Genomic DNA, 23,602 nt, shown 5'->3' on the forward strand with positions numbered 1-23,602 from the left:
CACCAAAAAAACAACTGTTGTTACTGTCAAAGCCATTGAGATCTCTCTTGATCCTGATATCCTATCCTATCTCTTGTCCACCTTCCAGCAGCTTCTCCTTAACCCCTTTTCTTGCACCTTCCTCTTAATACCTATTTCCTCCTTTCCTTTCCTTTCTTATAGTCTATGATTCCATTGCTATCCTAACTGCAAATCGCAAATATCATGTTTTACACTCTTATTCTCGACCTAAAACATGGATATATTTGTGTTTTCATTTAAAATGGTAATTTTTTGAATTAAACATCTTTAATTTTTCTCTTGAATTTGTTTACCTGAGATAAATTAAAATTAATCTTTAACTTATTATAAAAACATGCTTTGAAAACTGTACCATGTCACCTAAAAAAATGAGATTGCTGTTGTGGACAGGTCCTTAATTTATTTTCTTCTGTGGGCCAATGGGTATCCAGAAAAAATAAAAACACACACCAACCTTCTCTAAACATCATGCAGTAACAGCCATGCAGTTCAGAAAACCCTGAGCTCCCCTTGGAGTAGCCTGAGCAGTTAATCACTTTAGGTGTAGTTGGTCTTTCAACTGTCACCAGTAATTTTGTTAAGAAGGCCGGTGGAGCCATAGAGTCCTGACATCTATTCAAAATGGTAGACATGTAAGGTTATCCAAAGAACCACTCATTTTCATGCCCATTCATCCATGGCATAGCATTTAGCCCTGAGGTCACCCCCACCACCCTGAAAGTTGTTTTAAGCGATTCAAAGTCACCACAGACACAAAGCAGCAGAAAATAAAACAGCAGGAAAATGCAATGGTGGCCTGGCTAATCATGCATATTTAAATAAGCACCACAGATGTGTACTTCAAAAAAAATTCAACCAGCTCTGGTTTCAAGTAAAACATGCTCCACGAGGCAAACAGGATCATGGAGGGAACTCCTGAGGGTTTTATACACAACCAGTTCCTCAGAGATGATGGGGTGCACGGAAGACAGCAGAAGGAATGTTAACATTCACAAGGAAAACAGAAGAGCATGCAAAAGGAGCAAGGTCCAGTGTACAATTCTGAAGTCCACTTACTGCCTGCTTTTGCTCTTCCTCCTAGAAGTGTTGAAGATGAAAAAAGGTAGAGGAGAAAAGGAGAGAAATTAATGCCCATCACCACAAATATTGGGAAGAAATGATAGAAATGAGGCAAAACAGGCCTGGCTCGTGTGCCCTGAGCTCAAAGACCCTGTCCACCAGATGAGCAAAATGGCAGGCCTCTCCCCATCAGTTAATTCAAGGCACTAACTTCTAGAGTTGAAAGAAAAAACAAAACAAAACAAAACACAACCTTAGAATGCATCTAAGACTTCTTCACTTACAAATGAAAGAGGCCTTGAGAGTCTGGCTTATCTAAGGCCAGTAAATATTTAAGGTAAACTCAAAGAGGAAGTTCAACCATGGCTACTTCATCATTCACAGTATCTCTATGTATCTAGAGACAGGTCCTAGGCCAGTGATCCTCAAGGTGTGGATCACAGATCTGCATCAGCATCACTTGGGAGCTCATCATAGATGCAGATTTTGGGCCCCACCCTAGACCGGCTGACTAGAAGCTTCAGAATTGGGAAAGAGCCATGTGTTCCGACAGCCCTTCAGCCCTAGTTTGAGAACTATTACTCTAAATTCTCAACTAGCAGTTCCACCTGACCACAGGCTCTTTTCTTCTTTCCTAGTCCCCTCTCCCCACTACACATGTTGGAACTGCATCTGCTCCACTTGCTTGCAGGCTGTTTTGCCTTTAGATTTAGGGTGCACATGCATGCCTTCTTCCCCCAGGAAGCTGGAGGCTTCTTCAAGGACTCTGTAAGGGCTTTAAAAAAAAAAAAAAAGAATTCTTGACTTCAGTTTTTCATTAATTTACCACAGGTTTATTTAGTAATTCTTATGCATAACACTCCAACAAAGGTAAGTTCTCTGTCTTTTAGAACTCACAGTGATGGGTACACAGAGCAGGCACTTATTAACTACAGTTGACTGACCAGATAAATGTACCATTAGACATTGTAGAAAGAAAGAAAAAAAAAAAAAGAGGAAATAAATACTTTTGAGTTTCTCGCTTTTTGCTTCTTAGTTAGTCTGTCTTTTAATGAATCTCTTTGGTTCCTCTTTCTGTGCCTCATCATGGGTAACTGGGCATGATGCCTCTTCTCTTTAGTATGTAAGTCATAAAGTGATCCCAGTGGCTCTACCTGAACTACATCCATGGGCACAGGCAGTTTCCACTGACCATGGGTCTACAGAGTCTTAGGAAGAATATGTACTCCTGCTCTGAGTCTGTGGGTCTGGGTGTGAGGGCAGTGTGATTTCAGTAAAGCAAAGGAATTGCAAAAGGGAGAAGGTAAACAAAATTCTAGAGAAAACAATTTTTATTCCTGCAAAGAGAGACATGGACTAGAAATTAAATGAACACAAGATATTCCACAAGGAGACTCTGGTTCTTCTCAGAAAGGTGCTTTTCACAAAGAAAGTCAGCCGCCAGCAGCCTGATCAAACTCAACTCCCAGGATCCCAGGCAGAGGGCCCTAAGCATCAGCTCAGCCTGAGGAGAGGCTTTCTGCCTTTGCACTTGGCAAGCATGGCTGGGTTCTGGTCAGGAGGAGATAGTTTTGCAGTGGGAAAGTGCTCTCCCTTCCCAGCCAGACTTCCCTCTAGGGCAGGACACTGCTTACATTCACTAGGCAAGGCAAACAGCCGCAGGAGATGATTAAACAATTTAAAAATGTATTTTCATTGCTGGCACTAGGTGTTGAAATGGAAATTGAGCTGGGGAAGGGATGGAGCAATTTCACAGGCTGAAATCCTATCTGAGGTCAAAAGACCAGTATATATGTCATTTCTTGGAGCTCTTTTTAAGAGACCTCCCTGTTTTCCCTACCTTTGGTATGAGATAACATTGGTTTACTTTATAGAATAGAGAAATTTGAGAAAGCAATGTTTCTGCTCTCACATTCAGTTACTCTGTTATGTAAGTTTGTCCTATGACATGAAAAATTATAATCCTCAGTACATGTACTTATCAGGTTAGGACAGGATGGTGGACAGGGCAGCGTTCTCAAGACTCAGAGGCTTCCCCTGTCAATGGTGGTGGGAGAAGGAGGACTTTGACAAAGTGTTATCTAGGATGGTGTTGTATAACTTAAACTCACAAAGTTATCCAAATAAGGCCTTTAAAGCTCTGTCAGCACATCAAACAGGTCAGATATAAGGTCTTAAATCTTTTTGTTATCAATTAATCAGCGGGGGTCTATAAACACTGATGACAAGAAGCAGTGCCAACTTGACTTAAAGGAGTCATAATACCTTCACTATAACGTGCAAATCTAGATGTGCTTATGTGACCTGAAAACACAATCTCTTCCAAATGGAGGCAATCTGGCCAGCTAATGGCATAGCTACTAGAGTCATCTATACAAAAATTTACATTTTAACTGTATAAACATTTGCAAATGAAGTTGAAATCCAAAACTGCAGAAATCAGCTGGTAAATATTTCAAAGCAGTATCAGAAATATGAAAAATGAAGTGGAAAAGGTTGGGAGTATGAGTCAAAAACCAAAATATCAACATAACCATTCTATATCAAGTAAATGTGAGGCAGAGGTTATCTTTAAACTCAATAATCAGAGGAAAAATGTACGGAAAAGATATGTACAGATATGGGGATACTAGAGTATCAGTCTACATTGTATCATGAAATGAGAAAAAATAAATGAGAAGGAAGTCCCTGATAGTCCTTGGTTATAGAAAATGAGTTCACCTTCCACTGTTCACCAAATACCTAACATGACACTTAGGAACACAATATATTTTTGTTACATAAACATACAATTAGTTTTTTGACCTTTTTCCAAAAATGGTAGACCTTTGTTGAATGAATTACTACACAATGGTCCCACTTTAATATACTTAAATTATTGGTTTTCAGATACAGAGTGCACAGTATTTTACTGAAGTGGCAGAATGCAAGAACTCCCTGTGAAATGGAAATGTACTGTTGATGTATTTTAATTTATAAGCCTCCCAGACCATGTGGCTTGATTGTCCATTTGACAAATTGCTTACAGCTGTTTTATGAGCAAATTAAATGCTAGCAGACTGAACATGAGTGAAGGAAGGACAATTCTTTGAAATTAAAATTAGGATTTTAAAGGGTACATTCATTATGGACTGAATTTTTTTAATAGTAGGAAAATATCTGAGATTTTAATAGAAGTCACTGATCTTTATGCATGACCTTTTAGGCATGAATGTAATACACAAATTAAGATTGTGCTGTAATTCTTTTAGGAAGCTGGACACCATATACGTCATATTTTCAACTGTGAATTTTCAACTGTAGATAAAAAAGACAACATTTTTAGGTTTGCGTTTGCAGATTCCTCCTGTCAGTCTGGGTGGCCTCAATCTGGATAAATGAAAAGGCATTTAAGAACTTGGCAAGGGTCCTATGAAATGGGTTGGTAGGATCTTGTTTATTTTACTGAAATTATATAGTAAGAGCTAAAAATATAAAGAAAGTTAGGGTTTGGGGTTAGTATTCCAGCTACTAACTCCTGCTTAGCCCTTGAATACAGATGTCAGTGGCCCACCTCAAGTTTACAGTGGTTATGCCTAGGGCTTGGAGGCAGTAGTTCTAAGGAAGACGAAAGACAACTGAACAGAAAGGGAAGTGCACCATGTTAATTAGGTGAAATGCACTCTGACTTTCCTTCAGTTTCAGAAACCTTTCACCTAAAAGGTGAAACAAAAGCACAGTGGGATACCTTCTTATCTATGTGTGGGTTATGTTTGAGAATGTATTTCTGAAAGGGAGAGAGTGAGATATCCCTTATCATCCCCTGTCCCACAGGCGTACCTACTCCACTCAGAGGGCTTCCAGTACCCAACATGGTCTAGGAATTACACAGGTCAGATATGTTAATGTGTACTGTGGCTGTTTTGAGTGGGTGACTGGTCGCTCATCTGTGTATCTGACAACTGCTAGAGGGATACAGACCAGGTATTTTGATAGTTTTCTTTCAACCAGGCTCATTTAGACATAAAATATTTCTGTGGGGAAATCCTGCTAACAGGGTTAGTGTAGAAAAAGTCCATGTAAAACAACTCTTAATGCCCAGGACCAAGCTAAGAAAACAAAAACAAAAACTCAGCTCAAATCTAAAAGAAGTAATTGTCTTGAGGAAGTAAAAATTCAGTTAAAAGCACAACTGCAACATTAGTCCAAGTTGCCAGAACCCACCAGCTTCATTACTAAGGGATTTCTTTAAAATGCAGAGGCTGAAAAGAAGTCTCCAAGATGCTACTTTCTTGGATTCCCACTTCTAGTTGGACCCTTGTCATCCTGAGTCTGGTGACTCCATAGATCTCTTCCTATACTTTAGTGTCTCCCTTTTTAAAATTGTAGCAGGTATCCTCCTAAACTTACTTTTTGTTGCTGTTATTGAGACAGGGTCTCACTATATAGCTCAGGCTGACCTTGAACACATGGTGATCCTCCTGCCTCAGCCTCCTGAGTGCTAAGATTACAGGGGTGCACCATCATGCCCAGCTTCTAAAGTTAAATTTTAACACCTTCAATGACTCCTTTCCATAGCATTCCATTCATTCCCTTTGGCCTGGCTTTGATGTCTTCCACGTGTAATTTTTTTTTTTTGCTCTGACTGCTAAGTCAGTGTCTTGCTACAAAATGTTTACAGCATTGACAGGCAGGTCCTAGGAAACCCGCAGCATGATACCAGGTGTTCTGCACCCTACAACTAGGAAAACATTTCTATTTAATCCTAATAAATTGCCTAGGTGAGGACATTTCAATGCCAACCATACCTTTCCCCACTCTAGGATAGGGGACTGTAATATGCCCTTTGACAAACAGAAAAATCTGAATTATCTTGGATTTACTTGGGTCCAAATATACTTAACCTATAGCTCATAAGCTATTTTATTTCCAGTGAAGTTATTATTTAGAATTGATGCTGGGCATGGTGGTGCATGAGTGAAATCTCAGCACTTGGAAGGCTGAGGCAGGAGGATCACTGCAAGCTCGAGGCCAGCCTGGGCTACAGAGTGAGTTCAAGGCCAGCTTGAACTGCGTAGTAAGACCCTGTCTCAAAAAGACAAAAAAAAAAAAATTAGTTTGTGTGGTGGTTTTCTATGTGTCAACCTGACTGGGCTGAGATACCCAGTAAATGGTACAACACTATCTCTGGATATTGGTGAGGGTGTTTCCTAGCAGAGACTGGGATATTAATCAGTAACCAAGAAAAGAAGATCCATTTTCATTAATGTAGGCAGACACCATACAATCCACTGAGGAAGTGGACAGAACAAAAAGGCACAGGGAAGATAAATGTTCTGTCTTCTGGAACAGGACATTTGCCTCTGTCTGCCTTAGACATTGAAGCTCCAGGTTTCTTCCAGACCTTATTATAGTGACTTCCCTTACCCATCTGGACTGCAGGCTATATCATCAGCTCTCTGGTTTGCAGGTCTTCAGTCTATATTAGATGTTATATGCCAGGCTTTCCTGGGTCTCCAGGTAGCAGGGAGTGCACTATGGGACTTCTCTGCCTCTATAACTGAACGAGCTAACTCAATCATTTCTCTTTTCTACATCTACAAATGTCCTATTGATCCTGTATCTCTGTAAACATTCTAATATAGTTTGCCTCTCTATACCTATTAAAACAGGGCACTTAATGTTTGTGAAGTATTTGGAGGGAATATCTGAAAATTTAAACTTTAAGTAGTTGGGAAATATTTATACACATCACATTTATGCATAGTTAATACCGTATGTATAAGCATCCTTATCTAGAAAAGCAACTACTCAAGACACTGCCCTATTTCCATTTACTAATTTTTCATAATCAGGCTTTATACTAATTTCAATTTTTATACTGATTTTTTATACTTTTATACCTAATTAGGCCACATTTGTGGAAGTTTACCTGCAAATTGGTTCTAGGCCTGACAACCAAGAATTTAGACCCAGGCAATGGTGAAGGCTGTCAGGCAGAGAGGCAGGTGGGAAGAGGAGCCGGAGAGGCCTTGGCTCTTACCTTCAGCAGCTTCATCAGCCCCTCCAGCTGCACCATCAGCTCCCGCCTGCTCTCCTGCAGGGCAGACATCCTTTGCTCCAGCTCATCTTTCCTCTGCCTGTCCAAGAGGAAAGATTCATCAGAAATGAAATTTTGGTGTATTACGCTAGGTGGGAATTGGCAGTTGCTGGATTCATATTAGAGAAATACCTCAGTTCACGTGCACTTCTGTTTGCAAATAATTTGGTTTGCAAACAAAAGTGTTTGGCAAAAAATTTTGCTTCCATTTGCAAACTCTGCACTGGGTGACAAACACAACCATGGCTATCTTCTCCACACAAACACAAATGCAACCAACTTCCCCCAAATCATAAAAGAAGTTCATAAATGTATACACCATCTGCACGATAAAGAAAGTTGTTGAGTACCTACAAATGAATCCTGCCCTTTATGTGTTTTTTGATAAACAGACGTTAATATTTTTAAAAATTTATTTTTATGAGTGTATGTTTGCAGTATGTAACGTTTACATTTTGTGTGTGGAGTTGGTACACGTACATAACCCATCACAATTCCTTTTTTTATCCACTTTTTCCCTGCTCCCTCCCAAAAGCTAATATTAATGTAGAGGAATTTACCAATTGCACAGTCAAAATTCTGAGAAGTTATTTTCTATTCCTGAAGCATAAAGAAATTCTGCATTTTCTTTTAGAAGTTTTAAACTTCTGTCTTCACATTTCAATGGTCTGATGTCAGTTTTTGTGTGAGGTAGAGGACCAGGATATTTGCCTGTATGCACAGACAACTGTTCTGGCACATTTCTTAAATGTCTCATCTTTCCTTGAGATACAAAATCTCCTTTTGAAATTAACTGTTTTCTGACTTCTCAAGCTTTAGATACCCCTTAGGCTCAGATTAAATTTCTATTTTTTGCTTCCTGAACTCAGCCCTGTCCCCATTAAACCTATGAGATTTTTCAGATCCTTCCAGCTTAACTGGTACCTCAGGCAGCCCCAGTTTCAGCAGCAGTTAAGAGTCCTGGATGACAGTTTTTGCTTTTTTAGATATAAAAAGTCATGTGTGCCTGAGCTGAGTTAGGGAAAGAAAACATATATCTTGTGCTGACAGCTCAGTTACCCTCTGCCTGAATTGGCACGTGTTTCTCCACTCTTCTTAGTGTAACACCAAACACACTAACATCCCAAATGTGTGACAGTGAAGCACAGAGCAGCCAAAATTTTAGTTCAACTACATTTAGAAACTAAAATGAATTTTTAGGAGAAGGGGAAGCTCTGTATCTCTAATGATCTTCACCTGCCTAGTTTAAATTCTTTGACTCACTTATTGATGATACAAATCTAAACACTAAGACACCTATAGAAAAAAACAATAACCTCCAATCTCTAGGACAGTGGTGGTAAATCTACGGTATACATGCTGCAGCTGGCTGTTATCATTGAAAGCTCTAAAAGGTTTGCCATCACTGCTTCAGGAAAAGAAATCATGGTTGAGAGGCCAAATGACCTAAGCCAAAGGAAGAGGGAGAGGAAAATAAAAGTACCCAGCTAAGCAGAATTCCAGATGAAAGCTCATTAAAAATCAACTGTGGAATGTCAAATTGTCAAATACTACAACCTAAAGAACCACCATTTGGGAATCCAGAGTTCTGGTTTTTACAGTGTCTTTACTTACAGAAGAGTACATATACAACATTCTAAGGCAGACAGGAAATAAGGTCCTAAAAACAGATCAGGTCATTCATGTCATGCTCTTCTGGGAAGATGTCTCCATTCCCTTTTAAATAGCATCACACTGGGAGGAATGCTGCTCTCTACTCCAACGGTGATCCGGTCCTTAGTTTCTTTTTTGTTTGAGATAGGGTCTCTCTATGTAGTTCAGGCTGGCTTGAACTCACTATGTACCTAGAGTGGTGAACCTTTTTGCCTCAGCCTCCTCAACACTGGGATTATAGATGTGTGCTATCACACCTGGTTGTCCTTAGTTTCTTGATCCCTGAGACATTATATTTGTGGGAAAGTAGCACAGTCATGGTGTGATTCCACCTTGGCTTTGTGTCTCACAGGTGATGCAGAGGAAACACACTTCTTGGCAGAGTCCTGGTCTGACTATGAAGTACCAGGAAAATATAATCATAGGACAGGGAAAGAGTCTCTGGAGTCAGACCTTGTACTTACAATAGAAGAACAGGAACTGCACCAGGAGGTGTTCTTAAACCAATGACAGAAGCAGACACTGGCCCACCTGCCCTGGGATTTGAGGGAGACTTGTATTTACCTAGCTTTGTACAAAGGCTTAAGTTCTCAAAGTGACTAATGATGGAACTCAGCAGTGTGTTCCAATAGGACTGGTTTCAGACAAGCAGATTCTATTTGACTAGTTTGGCTTCCTGAGGTATAAATTCCCACCGTAAATTACAGAGGTGTAGTATTGCTGCTTACCTAAGCAACCGTAGCTCTGCCAGCAACGTGGGGTTCTGCTGGGCCTTCTCAGGAGTGGGTTGCGAGGCCTGCTCGTGCTCCAGGCGGAGGCGCTGGATCTCTTGCAGGATCTCTCTAGTGGGCGATGAAAGTAAGATGGTTACCTACCCTTCCCAACTCCTGCTCTCCTGTCCCTTGCAGTGCCTTCTGTACTAATCTCACTGATTGTTTCCAAAGGATCAAGATGTGGAGTGAATGCTTTCTAAGTAGCCCCTCACCTGACATTTCTTCAATGAAACAATCCTTTCTGGTAGAAAAACTTAAAAACACTCCTTGAGAACTTAAAAAATCTCCAGAAAAGGAAAATGACAACCTGAAGGTTTTATTTACCCTGTTCCTTTCTGGGGAAAAGGAAAAGAGAACTTGTAGTCTCTAATGCAGGTCCAAAACTAACTTTCTGAGGCTTTCCAAGTCCCAGTCAGGCTTTTCTGACCCCTGATAACTGACTGAAGGCCAGGTGCCCACCTCTCCTGCATGTTATACAAGGTTTCCATGCCTTTAAATGTTTTTTTAAGTGCGAGGCCAGTCATATATAGGCTAGTGAGCAAGGGCAAGATGACTACACAGAACACAACACTGTTAGAAGTAGCGGAGAAAGGAATCCTGAGAGGGGACACAGAGTGGGGGCCAGGAAAAAGAATCTACCAAGGGCAGAAGAGTAGCACTCTGGGCAACCAGAATTAGCAGCATGCATATCTGCACCAGTTAGAGTCCAGTGCATTTCTTGGACTTGTGGGATCTTCCAGTCAAAAGCCAGCTAGCTGCAAGGACAGTAAGTACCAGTACTCACGATAATTCTGGACTTGAAAAATGGGCTCAGCTTCTAAATTCTTACCTGTTCTTGTTTTCCAGTTCTGCAATGAGCTGTCTCTGCTGTTTGTTGGCATCAAAATTAAAGCTCACATCAGTAGGAGGACGAGTCTAAAGTGGAGAAAGAGTTGTTTTCCGATTTAAATAAATTCAGAGTCTGAGACTGTTGAGTTTTGAGATGTAATTTACATACTATAAAATCCACTCATTTTAGTGTACAACTCAATGAGTCTTAGTAAATTTAAACAACTTTGTGCAACCGCTCACCACAATCCATTTTTAGAATATTTTCCATCACCATAACATCTCATTTGTTGTTAATCCCTACTCCCCCGCCAGACTCAGCAACCACTGACAAGGTTTCAGTTAGTCTTCTCTAGAAACTTCATAGAAACAGAATCATACAACACGGAGGCTTTTGGCTGCCACTCAGCATGAGGTTTTTGAGGCTCATCCATGAAATCAATAGCTTCTTTTTATTCTTTTTGTTGCTGAGTAGTATTTCACTGTTTCCAGCATTGGGCCATTACAAATGAAGCTGCTATGAACTTTTCATCTCATTTTTGTGTCAATGTTTTCACTTCTCTTGAGTAAATACATTTGCATGGGATTGATAGTTATATGGTAATGCTGAATTTAAAAACATTTGAGGAACTGTCAAACTGTTCCAAAGTCTGTGTACCATCTTACAATGCCACTGATAATGACTGAAAGTTCCAATTCCACACCCTTACCAACATTTGTTACTATAATCTCTGGTTTTTAACCATCCCAGTGGATATGACATTCCTAATGGTGAGTTTTAAAAAACTAGTATTTATATACCATAAAATCGACTCTTTTAAAGTGCAGAGTGTGTGGGCTTTAGTGTAATTATGAGGTTGTAAAATTACCACCAACCCCAAATATTTCCATTATCCCCAAAGGCAACCCCACGTTCATTAGTAGTCATTCTTCCTGTCCCATCCTGATATCCATCATTCTGTCTATGGATTTACCTATTCTGTATATTTCATATAAATGCAATCATACAATATGTGGTCTTTTATGTCTGGCTTCTTTCACTCCACAAAAGGTTTTCAAAGTTCATCCATGCTGTACTATGTATCAGTATTCCATCCCTTTATTGCTGAATAATATTCCATAATACAAATATGCCACATTTTATTTATCTATTCAATAGCTGATGGACATTTGGGGCATTTCCACTTATAGGCTATTTTGGATAATGCTCCTATGAACATTTATTTAGAGATAAGTTTTTTTGTTTGTGTCTTTTGCTATGCATTCCAGACTGGCCTCAAATATGCGGCAATCCTCCTGCCTCAGCATCTGGAGGGCTGGGGTTATAGGCACTATCACACCCAGCTAGACTTATGTTTTTATTTCTCCTGTGTTTATATTTAAGAGTGCAATTGCTGGGTCACATGGTAACTGCTTTTTTGTTTTCTGAGACAGAGTCTTGCTGTATAGTCCTGGCTGCTCCTGAACTCACTATGTAGCCCAGGCTGGCCTCAAACTTGCAGCAATCTCACTGCTTCAGCCTCCCGAGTACTGGGATCACAGTTGTGTGCCACCACGCCTGGCAGAACTCCTAGTGCGATGATGGCGAACCTTCCAGAGTTTCCAATAATAAGAAACACTCAGCTTCAGCATGAGCGTCAAAGGTTTGCCACCACTGTCCTAGTGTGGGTGTTAAGTGGTATCTTATTATGGATTCGTTTTGTATTTCCTTAATATAAATATGCTACTTACTGGCCACTTGTGGATCTTCCTGGAAGCATGTAGCTGTGATCTGCATATCCACTGATATTTCTAACTCTTGTTTAAGAATACTGTAGCTGTGTAATGGGGCAACTTAGTGCAATCCTGTCTCAAAATATCATAAAAGATCTGGGGATATAGCTTAGTGTGAAGGGCTTGGGTTCAGTCTCCCTCCCACTAAGGGGAAAAAAGAGGGAGAAAATATGATAGCCAATTGACACAAAATGAGGAAAGGGATGACAATGTGGTTTCCCTTTTATTAAGCAAACAGAACAGAAACATCTATGAGGCTCTGTGATGACTGCTTCACTCTGCACACTCTTGGTTCTGCCTGAAACATAACCTATGTGAAACAGAAACCTTGTTTTCTGTCTAGAGCCTGAAGAGTCAGTAACTCTTTTCACATGGTGTTTTCTAAACCAACAGGGGTAAAACAGCATAGCAAGGTTTGGTGGGCAGATTTTTACCCGATTACCAAATATTTTTCTTTTTTCAAAGAAAAAACTAGCGGATTTTCTTCCTCTAAAGAAGCATGGACAAGAAGCCAGGTAAGTAAATTTCCTGTATCGTATTCACAGTCTTACAAGAGCCTGAGATAAGCCTCAGAAAAATGGCTTGTTTGAGACTGAATCTGGCTATGAATAATAATAGGTTTGTAATTCCTCAAAACTGGAGTAAAAAGTCTATCTAATTGAGTGGGAGCATGGAGAACTGTGGAAGAGAAATGAGCTCTGGAAGGAATTTATTTCACATGACACACAAAAAGCTCTAGTATTTCACTGGAAATGTCTAAGGAATCTTTCCAGTTTTGAGTGTTTCACTGCTAAGTTGAACCATCTTCCATAGCAGAGGTTAGTGCAGAAATCAAGAGTCATTGTAAATAGGGACTCCTAAGGAGGCATGATTCTTTGGCTTCTAGAAGCACTGTTACTCAAATCCAAAGAAGCAGGCAGGGGTAAAGAGCTGGACAGACTAACAAGAAGAACTCCCTCACTTGGGTGCCTAATAAAGCTGTATTTCATTCAAACAAATTTAAAATACCAGGTTACCATGATATGTCTCTAAATGCTCCATGTATTAAAATTTAATCCCCACTGCGAAGTATTAAAGCGGGTGGAAACTATGGTCTAGAGGTGTGACCGTGAGGGATGATTAATATTAGCTAGTGGTCATGAGGGTTAGGCCTAGTTACTTTATTCTAGGGAGGAGACCACATGCGGTCCCTGGCTCTTGCTGTGTGATGCCTGCATTGCCTCAGGATGTTCTCAGCAAGATGTAGCCCTTTGACTTTGGACCTTCAGAACTGTAAGTCAAAATAAATCTTTTCAAGTTAGCCTGCCTTAGGTATGTCATTATAGTAATGAAAAATGGACTAATACAAAAAACAGAGAAACTTATGATTTTATTTACCACCACCACCTTAAACACCATGGGCTCCTTTAAAAAAAATACAAAAACTCAAGGCCTTTCTTCCTAAAATGCCAGGACACTAAAGGGAGTAACACAGAAATGGAATTGAACGTTTTGTTTTGTTTTTTTTTTTTTTGGTACTGGGAATCAAACTCAGGACCTTGTGCTTGCCAGGCAGGCGCTTGTGCTGCTAAGCCATATCCCCAGCCCACAGATACTGTACTTTGGCCTGAAGTGTTCAAAGATGATTTCTTTAAAAAATTTAATAGTTTGTTATCCTAGTTACTTTTCTCACTGCTGAAACAAAATACCTGACACCCAAAGTTTAAGGAGAAAAGGTTTATTTCAGCTCACAGTTTGTAGGGGTTTCAGTCCATAGCCAGCTGACTCTAAGACAGGGTGGCATAGCACAGGAGAAATACTGTCGTCTACAGAAGCAGGCAGGCGAGAGCACATTCACCTTTTTCTGTCCATTATTTTATACGCAAGCTACCCATCTTAGGATGGGTGAAGCACTCATACTCTTAATCCTAGCCAGAATTATGCCAAACCAATCAGTGGGCTGATCCCAGCACCACATACTCTAGATCCTACCACCTCTGAAAAGTATCCCCACTGTGACTGCAAGAAGCTTTTGGGGAAACATTTAGACATAAGCCATAATATTTGTACATTTACTTATTCATTTATGGGGCTCCCACTATGTGTCATATCCTGTTCCAGCCCCAGAATTCACTGGTGAGTTAGACAGTTCTCACCTACTGAAGCTTACAGGACATTGGGAGATCAGAAACTAAGAAATAAGCATTCCTGTCAACAGTGATACATGTAATAAAAGAAATACATGATAATGAAACAGTGGGTTAGGATAGAAGACTTTTTCAGTGAGGTAGTTCTAACAGGTCTCTCAGAGACCACTGAAGAGGAAGCAAACCAGAAGAACGTCTGAGGGAAGGGCATGCAGAGTGGAAAGAAGGCAAGTGCTAAGGCTTGCTGCTGGTCCCACTTGGTACCTGCAAAGCAGCAGCAATGGAGGGGGTGACTGAAGGGAAAGGACAGGCTGGGGGTGCCTAGGTCATGCAGGGTCTCTGAGCTATGGGGTTGAGGGGTCTATTTCATCCTGAATGGTGTGTGAAGCCACTGCAGAATTTGGAGCAAGGGAATATGAAATCTGATTATATATTAAAACAAGCAATAACACTGTTCTGGGCTGAGGATATTGCTCAATGGTAGAGTGCTTGCCTAGCAAGCATGAGGTCCTGGATTCAATCTTCAGCACCACAAAAACAACAAGAACAATAACAAAAATACCTCTCAAATTACATCATAAAAACACTGCTCCATATTTACATAAATGTCTCATTTAACAAATGAGGAAGAATAAATTTCCTATGTAGAAGAATTTCCAAATAATGTATGTACATATTCTACCCTCAAAGAGATAGAGCCTAACTCCCCATTTCTGCATGGTCTGTGTGAAATGGCTTCCTTCCAAAGAGTATAGTACAGAAAGGGTAACTTTATATTGGAGAAACCTGAGAAACACTACTTTACATAGGTGGTCAACATTAACAATGACAGATCATGTTGACTGTATGCGTCCTTGCTATGATGTGGTGAAATGGTATTTTACCTCTTCCTACCCATTCTCATTGAAGGAATACATCAGATCCTTTATTCCCAATTAAGGGCTGTGTCTAATATTCCTCAGAACTGTCAAGATTATCAAAAACAAGGAAAATCTGAGAAACTGTCATAGCTACAAGGAATTTAAGGGATTTGGGGATGTAATTCACAGTTACTGTATTAGTACTGTTTCAATAACTGCAGCAGATATATGATACTAAGGTAAGATGTTAATGATCAGAGAAACTAGATATGGAACATAGTGAACTCTGTACCATCTTTGGGATTTTCCTATCAAGCTAAGGCAGTTCTAAAATAAAGTTTATGCAAACAGGTAAATGTACAGTACTGCTTTAGCATCTAAGTGGATATTTACTATAGTGGGATAGGAATGGAAGCAGGCCAACTAATTAGGAATCTTAACTCTATTATTTATTGACTATTTGACTATAAGTTATTTTACTACACTTTTATTTTCTTGTCTGTTAAATGGGAATATTTACTAAAAGTGATATGGTAGGGTTTTAATGATACAATATAGGAATAGCCCAGGGAAAGACCCAAGGCTTGGAGCATCTGGAGCAGAAGAGGCCCAGAAAAAGCCAAAGCCCCCTAAGAGACCTCCACTTGATAAACACAGTAACACTGTCACAGATCCTGTCCCCACTTGCTCTGGAGAACAGTGACTGTGCTCCTAGTCTGTGGTTCACAATCTATATTCTAGTATTCTCCATACACTGCTGCTTCTATCAGCCGGGGTATGTGCTTAACAAGACTGCTTGTTCTGACCTGCACTTGTTATTTCATTCATAAGATTGTTTTATCTATGAAACCCAAGTTAAATCAGCTAGAGACACAAAAGAGATGAACTTTTAGAATAAACTGCCACTGAACTGTTGATGGTGAGACAGCTATAAAGATTTGGAAAAATTATGAAAAGGAGTCCTATATTCTTGTATCACAAGAGTTTTTAAGACTCTATTACAGTGCAAAAGCTGAAAAGGGAAGCTGGACTTGCACCGGGGGAGTGTTTTCTGCCAAAGAGATAACCTGGAGCTCCACGAGGCCTGCACTCAATGAGAGGATGTAGTCTTACACAGAAATATACACAAGTGTGTAGAAAGAAATGTTAAGAGACAGAGCTACCTTGTTTATAGTTCCCCATTCTAACTTTCTTAAAAAGTGGCATATTTCCTTTCACTCACTATTAGATTTAACATCTATTAAGATTTTGCCCCATTTGCTTTATCTATCTCATATGTTCTTTCTCTTAGCTGAAATATTTTTATGCAAATCCTAGAAAACTTCAATGTCAGTTCCCCCCAATATACTTCACAAGACACCTTCTTTTTTTTTTTTTTTTTTTGTTTTTCTCTGGTACCGGGAACCGAACTCACGACCTTGCACTTGCCAGGCAGGTGCTTTGCCGCTGAGCTAAATCCCCAGCCCCGTGAGACACCTTCTTAAATATATTAAACCAGCTTTATGGCTAAGTGTGGTGGCACATGAATGTAACCCAGTACTTAGGAGTATAGGGAGAAGAATCACCAAGAGTTTAAGGCCAGCTTGACCTACAGAGTGAGACCATGCCTCCAAAAAATAAGTTTAAACCAGATTTTGATCAGCTGAAAAACTTCTAGTCAAATTAGAGGGCTTCCAATGAGCTGCAACTCATGCAGCCATGGGCCTAGCTCTAACCTAGAGACGTTCAAAGCAAGTGACCGACTCCTGTATTCCTAGGATTCCCAATTAAAGTGGAATGAGATCTGTGAAACTTCAACTCGGTGGTTACTTCACAAAAGCTATCCTCATCCTTAAAAGAGCAGAGGTAACAGCTCTATTATTGGAACCTTTTCTCAAGATCCAGAGCCAGCCTAAACCTTCAGGAAGCATCCTGAGGCAACTTGTTGAATGAGGCTCACTGCAAAATCCCAGGTGGAACAATTTCCCATCTAGAGATGGACTCTGGGTTGCCCACAATATAGCAGTGGTAGAAAAAGTAGCATTACTTACAGGCATCATAGGAGAATTTACTTGATTCTAGATCCTTTGATTAATTTTCTCAATTTTTAAATTCAACAACATAAAAATTTGTAACTTTTGTTTTGTGTTCTTCCCCTACCCTCTCCCTCCCTCTCTTGCAATGGGGTCTTATATTGCACAGGTTGGCTCTGAAGTCTGGATTCAAGTGATCTTCAGCCTCCCAAGTAGCTGGGACTACAGGTCAGCACCACTTTGTTAGGTAACTTATTGTAATTTTCTATTGTCAAATTTCTAAATATTCTTTCATACCAGTGCTTTGTCTTTTTTTTTTTTTTTTTTTTTTTTTTTTTTTTGAGACAGGTTCTCATTTTATAGTGCAAGCTGGCCTTGAACTCACTACATAATCCAGGCTTGCCTTGAACTCAGGGGATCATTCAGCCTCGTGAGTGCTAGGATTACAGGTGTGTGCCACCATACCCAGCTTTATTATTCTTATATAACCATCTGGTAAAATTACTCTTGATAGTTTTAATAAAACAACATCACATGATAAATTATCACTGGTGACAAACATGGATGCTGGCAACTCAACATCATGTAGTTAGGGCAGAGGACAATAGAGATGTCTAATAGTAATCAATTCCTTCCTATTATTAAGTAGAATTTGTTCTTTCAAGAAGCTTCATGATTAGCTTTGAAGAAATAAACAAAAAGTTTATCAGGGTCATAACAAAACCTTTATAGAACCAGAAAGCTGCACATCTGTATCAACTCAAAGTCAGTTGTTTTCAATTAGTAAAACCTGAACCCTAATGAAGAATTGGAAATCTTTTCTACAAAGACAACTGGGCATCACAAGCATTACTTCAAAAACCACAGGCAGTGATTTCTAAACTGTGAAAACAGAAGCAAGAAATCCTAGAAAGTCAAGATAGAGGTTTTAAACCTGTAATTTGGCTAGAAAGGTAATGTGTACCTTTCCAGTATTTTCCTAACAGTTTTTTTTTTTCCCCTCAACCCTATTCCAGACCAATCAGGTATGAGAAATCAAGGAAACATCAAGGTTCAGATTCTTCTTTTTGTCTTTTTTGTCTTTTTGAGACAGGATCTCACTATATAGTTCAGGCTGGGCTTGAACTCACTTTGTAGCCCACACTGGCTTTGAACTCGCAGCGGTTTTCCTGCCTCAACCTCCTAAGTGCTGGGATCATAGCCATGCACCACCACACCCAGCCAGTAGATTTTTCAACTCTTAAATAAGCCCAGACATTTATTTGGCAAGCTGACTAAAGTCTCGACATTTAGTCTTTTCTACTCCAAGGTGAGCTAATGAGGGCTCTATTAAAGGGTAAAACATGGCCTGAAAAGACTAAAAGTTAAGTGTTTTACCAATGGGCAGATTCTGGAGAGGGACTCAAGGCACTAACAGAGAAACTGAAATTACTGCATTTTGCCTCTAAAACTGATCTCAACTGAGGGGGCACATCTAATAGGCCAAGTGATTCTGGCTTATCCCCAGTTCCAAAACATCACTTTGTCTATGGCTATCAACCCTGGCCACACTATAATCACCTGGACAGAGTTTAACAACCCTGTGTGTAGGCTCTATTATTGAAGACCAATTACAATCTCAAGAAGTGACTTCAGACATCAGCAGTTTTAAAAACTTCTCCAATGATTTCAGTGCATAGCCATGTTTTGAAACACTGCTGTAAGCAATGAGAACTCTACCTTGGAAAAGACAAAACTCAGACATTGTAGAACACAACAAACAGATTTACTTAGCACCAAACCTCCAAAACCTTGGTTATACGTAAGTCAAAAACAGTGGTTGTGTATGCCTAATTTTAAACCTGGGAAATGGTCTCCGAGAAGTAAAGGATCTCATATTTATACATGAAGTCACACAGCCTGTATTTAAATCTCAAGTCCAACAATGGGGCCTTGGGTAAGATGATTTAATTTTTTTATGCCTTAGTTTTATCATCTGTAAAATCATTTTTGAAATCATATCTGCCTTCCAGAGTTGCTCTGAGGACCAGAGCAACTTACATTTCTCAAACATCCAGCATATTACTATATATACAAAAGGCTCTCACATGGTAGCTATTATTTCTATAACTATGCCAAAGAAGTTATGCAGGGTAACACCTAGAGGAAAAGTTACAGAATGTAATATGAATGAATATAGGAGACAAAACATGAGAGACTATTTAAATAACTAAATACCTAATAATGAACGCAACTACTGGGTGAAATGGATGATACATCAAGGCCAGTGAAATAAACAGGAGCAGAGGAGTGTATTTAAGGATTAAAGTTTTAGTATTTGAGAATAAACGGTCCAAAGAGTAGGATCCATTTAGTTGCAGTCCCTTTAATCCTAGAAAGGACAAGATGCCTCTCTCTTCCTCTGATAGAGACATTAGTATTCTCTTAGGTTTAAGTAGCCTCACAGAGCTCCATCACCTTTAATGAGATGGAGAAACGAAAAATAGAGGGTAAGAAACAAGACCTCTGGTCAAATGCTAAAAACCCAAGGAAAGCTGACATAACCAGCAAACTAATTCACTGGAGTGCATTTCTGCAGCCTCCTAAAAAGAGACCTGAGGCTCTCATCTTTATGAACTTGGAAGAATGATGTGCCTGACATTTTTCTGTTTCTATTCTAGACTGTCTTTATATTCCAGGGCAGTCTGCCCACCATCCAACTCACAGAGACTGAAGGCTGTGGATTACTAACCTCTCTCAAGAATCCCGTAACACTGTTTAAGGCAGTGGTTCCCAAGCCAGGTGTAAATCAGAGACTGGGACTTAACTGTTCTTTTTTTTTTTTTTTTTTTCCTCAGTAAAGATCAATGGGCCCTAAACCCAGAGGTTCTCATTCAGTAGGTCTGAGGTGAAGCCAAGGATCTGTGTATTTTAAAATGCTTCACAAATGATCATAATATACACTCAGGTCAGACAATGACTATTTTAGGGGCTTGGAGTCTTAAATGTGTGCAAAACACTGCACGGACACTGTTAAGCTTTAACTGTAAGTAGCTGTGAGGATCGTGTTGAGGCTGGGTATGCCCAGAGAGGCTAAGGTGACGGGCTGTAAGGGCTGGATAACGGATGAAGTCTCTCCCAAGTGTTCACGTGGGAAGTGATGTGACAATGGGTGACAGTTTTCCCTTCCTTTCACTTTTCCAAAATAAGTTTTCATGAGTAATTAACCCAACCAACCCACCGAACTAGGTGTAGTGGCATACACCTGTAAGCCCAGCTTCTCAGGTGGCAGAGACAGGACTGCAAACTTGAGGCTAACATGGGAATTTAGCAAGACCTTGTTTCAAAATTTTTTTAATAAGAGGGGTTAGGACCGTTGTTTTCTCCGTTGGCCAGAAAGGACGTTGGTGTTGAGGACAGTAACTACCATTAGTTCCAGTGTGCTGGCGAAGCCTCAGATGCGTGGTCTTCTGGCCAGCCGTCTGTGGTTTCATATTGTTGGAGCACTCCTTGTCTGCACAGGGGTTGCAGCTCTAAGTTTGGTGTGGCTGAAGCAAGAAAGAAGGCATATGCAGATTTCTACAAAAACTATGATTCCATGAAAGGTTTTGAAGAGATGAGGAATGAGGAAGGCTGGTATCTTTCAGAGTGCAAAGTGATTTAGGAATAAAAAGGATTCTTTGGGTTGACTTCCATAGACATTTGTCACTGATAGTGTTCCTGAACTGTGAAACATCAATAATATGCGGGCTAAGGAATACTTAGTTCCTTATGACAAATAAACACTTGTGTGAACAGTAAAAAAAATAAAAAATAATAAAGAGGGGTTGGGGTGCAGCTCAGTGCTCCTTGGAGTCAATCCCCAGTACTGCCAAAAACCTTAAAGGTAAACAAAACATCTTTGTTACATCCAATGCTGGTGACATTTTTGGTGAAACTTTAAGAATTTGCTTTTACTACTGTGATTTACCACACATTACAGTTTTTTTGTTTTGTCTTAAAAAAAAAAGAAGAACCTAAGCACTTCAGGAAAACAAATGAGCTCTTCTGGCTCATCTAAGGAACTGAAAGTGTCTTTCTTCAAGGAGCAGTCTGAAGAAGCATCAGGGGACGTGTGCTACAGGCTACATTGCAGGTTGCCCAGATGATTTAATAGTCTGTCTTTGTGGGAAAAGGTCTTTGAAAAAATCAATACCAAGCGTATCTGGAAGGCTATAAATAAATTCTTTCGAGCACTACACCCACTTTATGCAAAGCACTTGTATTGGTGTGCGATTAGAAGATTAGGAGATTTTCTGTTTAACAGAAATCTAGGCAAGAAGAATCCTTCCTAAAAGGCCCAGTATTTATAAGATAACTACCCTCTATAAAATAAACTGAAGATGAAAGGGCCCATATCAGTATTCAGTCTCAAGATCATCTTAACAATCATCATTTTCCCCAAGAATTAGAGACGGGCATCAGAAACTATCAAGTGTAAACAGTCTTATCTTCATTTGCAGTAAGGGAAGACCAGTACCTCAGGATCAAACGGCCTTGCAGCTTCTATTTACAGTATTTAAAAAACACTATGTAAGGACAACAAGCCATTAAGCACAGTTATCAAAATTCAATGCCTGTGCAGTCCATGGCAACAAATCTATGCATTTTAATATCTAAAATAATGAGCAGTTGTGACTGAGGGCACATGTCAGGTTTAAATGATTCTACAGTAACCACACCCCATACACACTTGTTTCTATTCTGTTCCATTTCACTAATCTTTAGAGTTGTAATGTTGGAGCCAGATATGCAACCTGATGTTAAGAGTCTCAAGAAGAGATTTTACAATTTAAACAAATCCAAAAGGATAAATTACTTTTGGGAGGAGAAATAAATCAAGTCTCCATTTGCAGCTTTTATAACTATTTCCCTAAGAAGTAAACACAACCGGTACCTACTGGTAAGGCTGATGTACTTACTTGTCTTACATACACTGGCCTGCCTGACTGACTGCAGTATTGCTCTGTGGGCTCTTGTCTTGCAACCTCCAATCCCAGGGCCTTTTCTTATGCTGAACATGCCTGGGCACATGCTCCATTCTCCTCACGGTTAATGTTTAGCCATTCTCTAGTTTTGGCTTCAGATCTTCCCTCTTTTCATCTCATTCTTAGCTTCCAAGGTTTAATTCCCTTTCTCTAGATGTACAACCTTCAGCAGTAAACCTCGGGAGTTGAGAGAAGAGCATCCCTAACCCAGCTTCATCCAGTTTGTACCTAGAATAATGGCTGGCACACAGTAAGCATTTAATAAATATTAGCTATTTCTTATTCTTTAGCAAGAATCTCACTGACTTTTTTCAGTCCTTGTCAGAAAAGTTTTTTCTCCTTTTGAGAGTTTAGCTAGCTTCTCTCAGTACACTAAAAATGTTCAATTGTCTTTTTTCATAATACTTCTTTTTTATGATTTAACAAACTATATTTAAAAATTGAGACTTCTGCTTATGTAACTATGATGTTAAGGGAAATCAGAAACCAAAGAGATTGATATTTATAAATTCTTAATGCATTATCACAAACAGCAGCAGCACTGGATATAATCAGTTGTTTCATTTTTAAATAAATTTATGTTCCTTTATGAAGAAATTGTTCTATTGTTCCTATGGAGAAACCTAATGTACTGTGATGTTTTCTGTTTGCCCTTTGAGGATCTTGTCTTTCTATTCTGCAGTGGTGCTACGATATGTCTAGGGATGCAATTACTTTTATTTATCCATTTTGGGACTGGCTGTAATATTTCAGTGTGAGGACTCCTGTTTTAAACATTTGGAAATTGCTCAGCCATTGATTCTTCATCCTAATTCTATTTTCTTTTGGGGGGTGTCTTGGTTACTTTTTCTTTTGTTGCTGAGACAAGGTACCCAAGGCCCAAATTTAAGGAAAGAAAGGTTTATTTAGCTTACAGTTCATGGAGGTTTCAGTCCATACTTGGCTAGCTCCAAGGCAGAGTGGCACATGGCAGAGGGCAACAGTTCATGGTCGCAGAAAACAGCAAAAGCAAAAAGAGCAAAAAGGGAGGAGTGGCAGAGAGCAAGGCTCTTTCCCTCCTTTTTATTGTATGGAAACTATCCGCCCCAGGGCGGGTGTAGCATTCACATCCATAATTTGAACACTGGACCATGAGTCAATCATAAACTCTAGAAGCCTGCCCCCGTGACTACATGAGGCTTTGGGAGGACATTCAGACAGAAACCACCCCTGGCCCCCTAAAGACTCATGTACATCCCTTTACGCAAAAGACATTTTAGTCCAGTTCTAAGGGTTGCTAAAATCCTAACAGTTTCAGCATTGCTGAAAAGTCCAAGTCCCAGGTTTCCTCCAAGATGTGAAGCAAACTCATAGCTGTGAGCCCCTGTACAAATGAAAAGTTAAACACTTCCAACATTCAATGGCACATTGGG

The 23,602-nt window shown here is 39.8% G+C and overlaps 1 protein-coding gene, 1 long non-coding RNA gene and 1 pseudogene across 22 annotated transcripts in view; 2 read left to right on the forward strand and 1 right to left on the reverse strand.

Moving 5' to 3' along the window:
• Dtnb (dystrobrevin, beta) overlaps positions 1–23,602 on the reverse strand; it is a 368,991-nt gene that overhangs the window by 32,257 nt on the left and 313,132 nt on the right. For 14 of the 20 annotated variants that reach the window (XM_013522584.1, XM_013522592.1, XM_013522591.1 and 11 more), the window contains 4 exons: positions 10,415–10,500; positions 9,541–9,654; positions 7,103–7,199; positions 1,078–1,098 (listed from right to left, as the gene is read on the reverse strand). In XM_013522584.1, the coding sequence (XP_013378038.1) occupies positions 1,078–1,098; positions 7,103–7,199; positions 9,541–9,654; positions 10,415–10,500 (318 nt within the window). The remainder of the gene's footprint in view (positions 1–1,077; positions 1,099–7,102; positions 7,200–9,540; positions 9,655–10,414; positions 10,501–23,602) is intronic. The other 6 variants (XM_013522593.1, XM_013522594.1, XM_013522583.1 and 3 more) reach the window with 1 other exon arrangement.
• Positions 11,907–17,512, forward strand: LOC106150250. Of its 2 annotated transcripts, XR_001236966.1 has the most exons (4): positions 11,907–12,056; positions 12,652–12,701; positions 13,356–13,458; positions 17,354–17,512. It is a non-coding gene; the product is annotated as an uncharacterized LOC106150250 (long non-coding RNA). The 2 variants fall into 2 exon arrangements; XR_001236967.1 differs by lacking the exon at positions 13,356–13,458.
• Positions 19,109–21,172, forward strand: LOC102023895 (annotated as a pseudogene).

This window comes from Chinchilla lanigera, unplaced genomic scaffold, assembly GCF_000276665.1.
Source record: "Chinchilla lanigera isolate Chin_1 unplaced genomic scaffold, ChiLan1.0 scaffold00068, whole genome shotgun sequence".
Taxonomy (NCBI): Eukaryota; Metazoa; Chordata; class Mammalia; order Rodentia; family Chinchillidae; genus Chinchilla; species Chinchilla lanigera.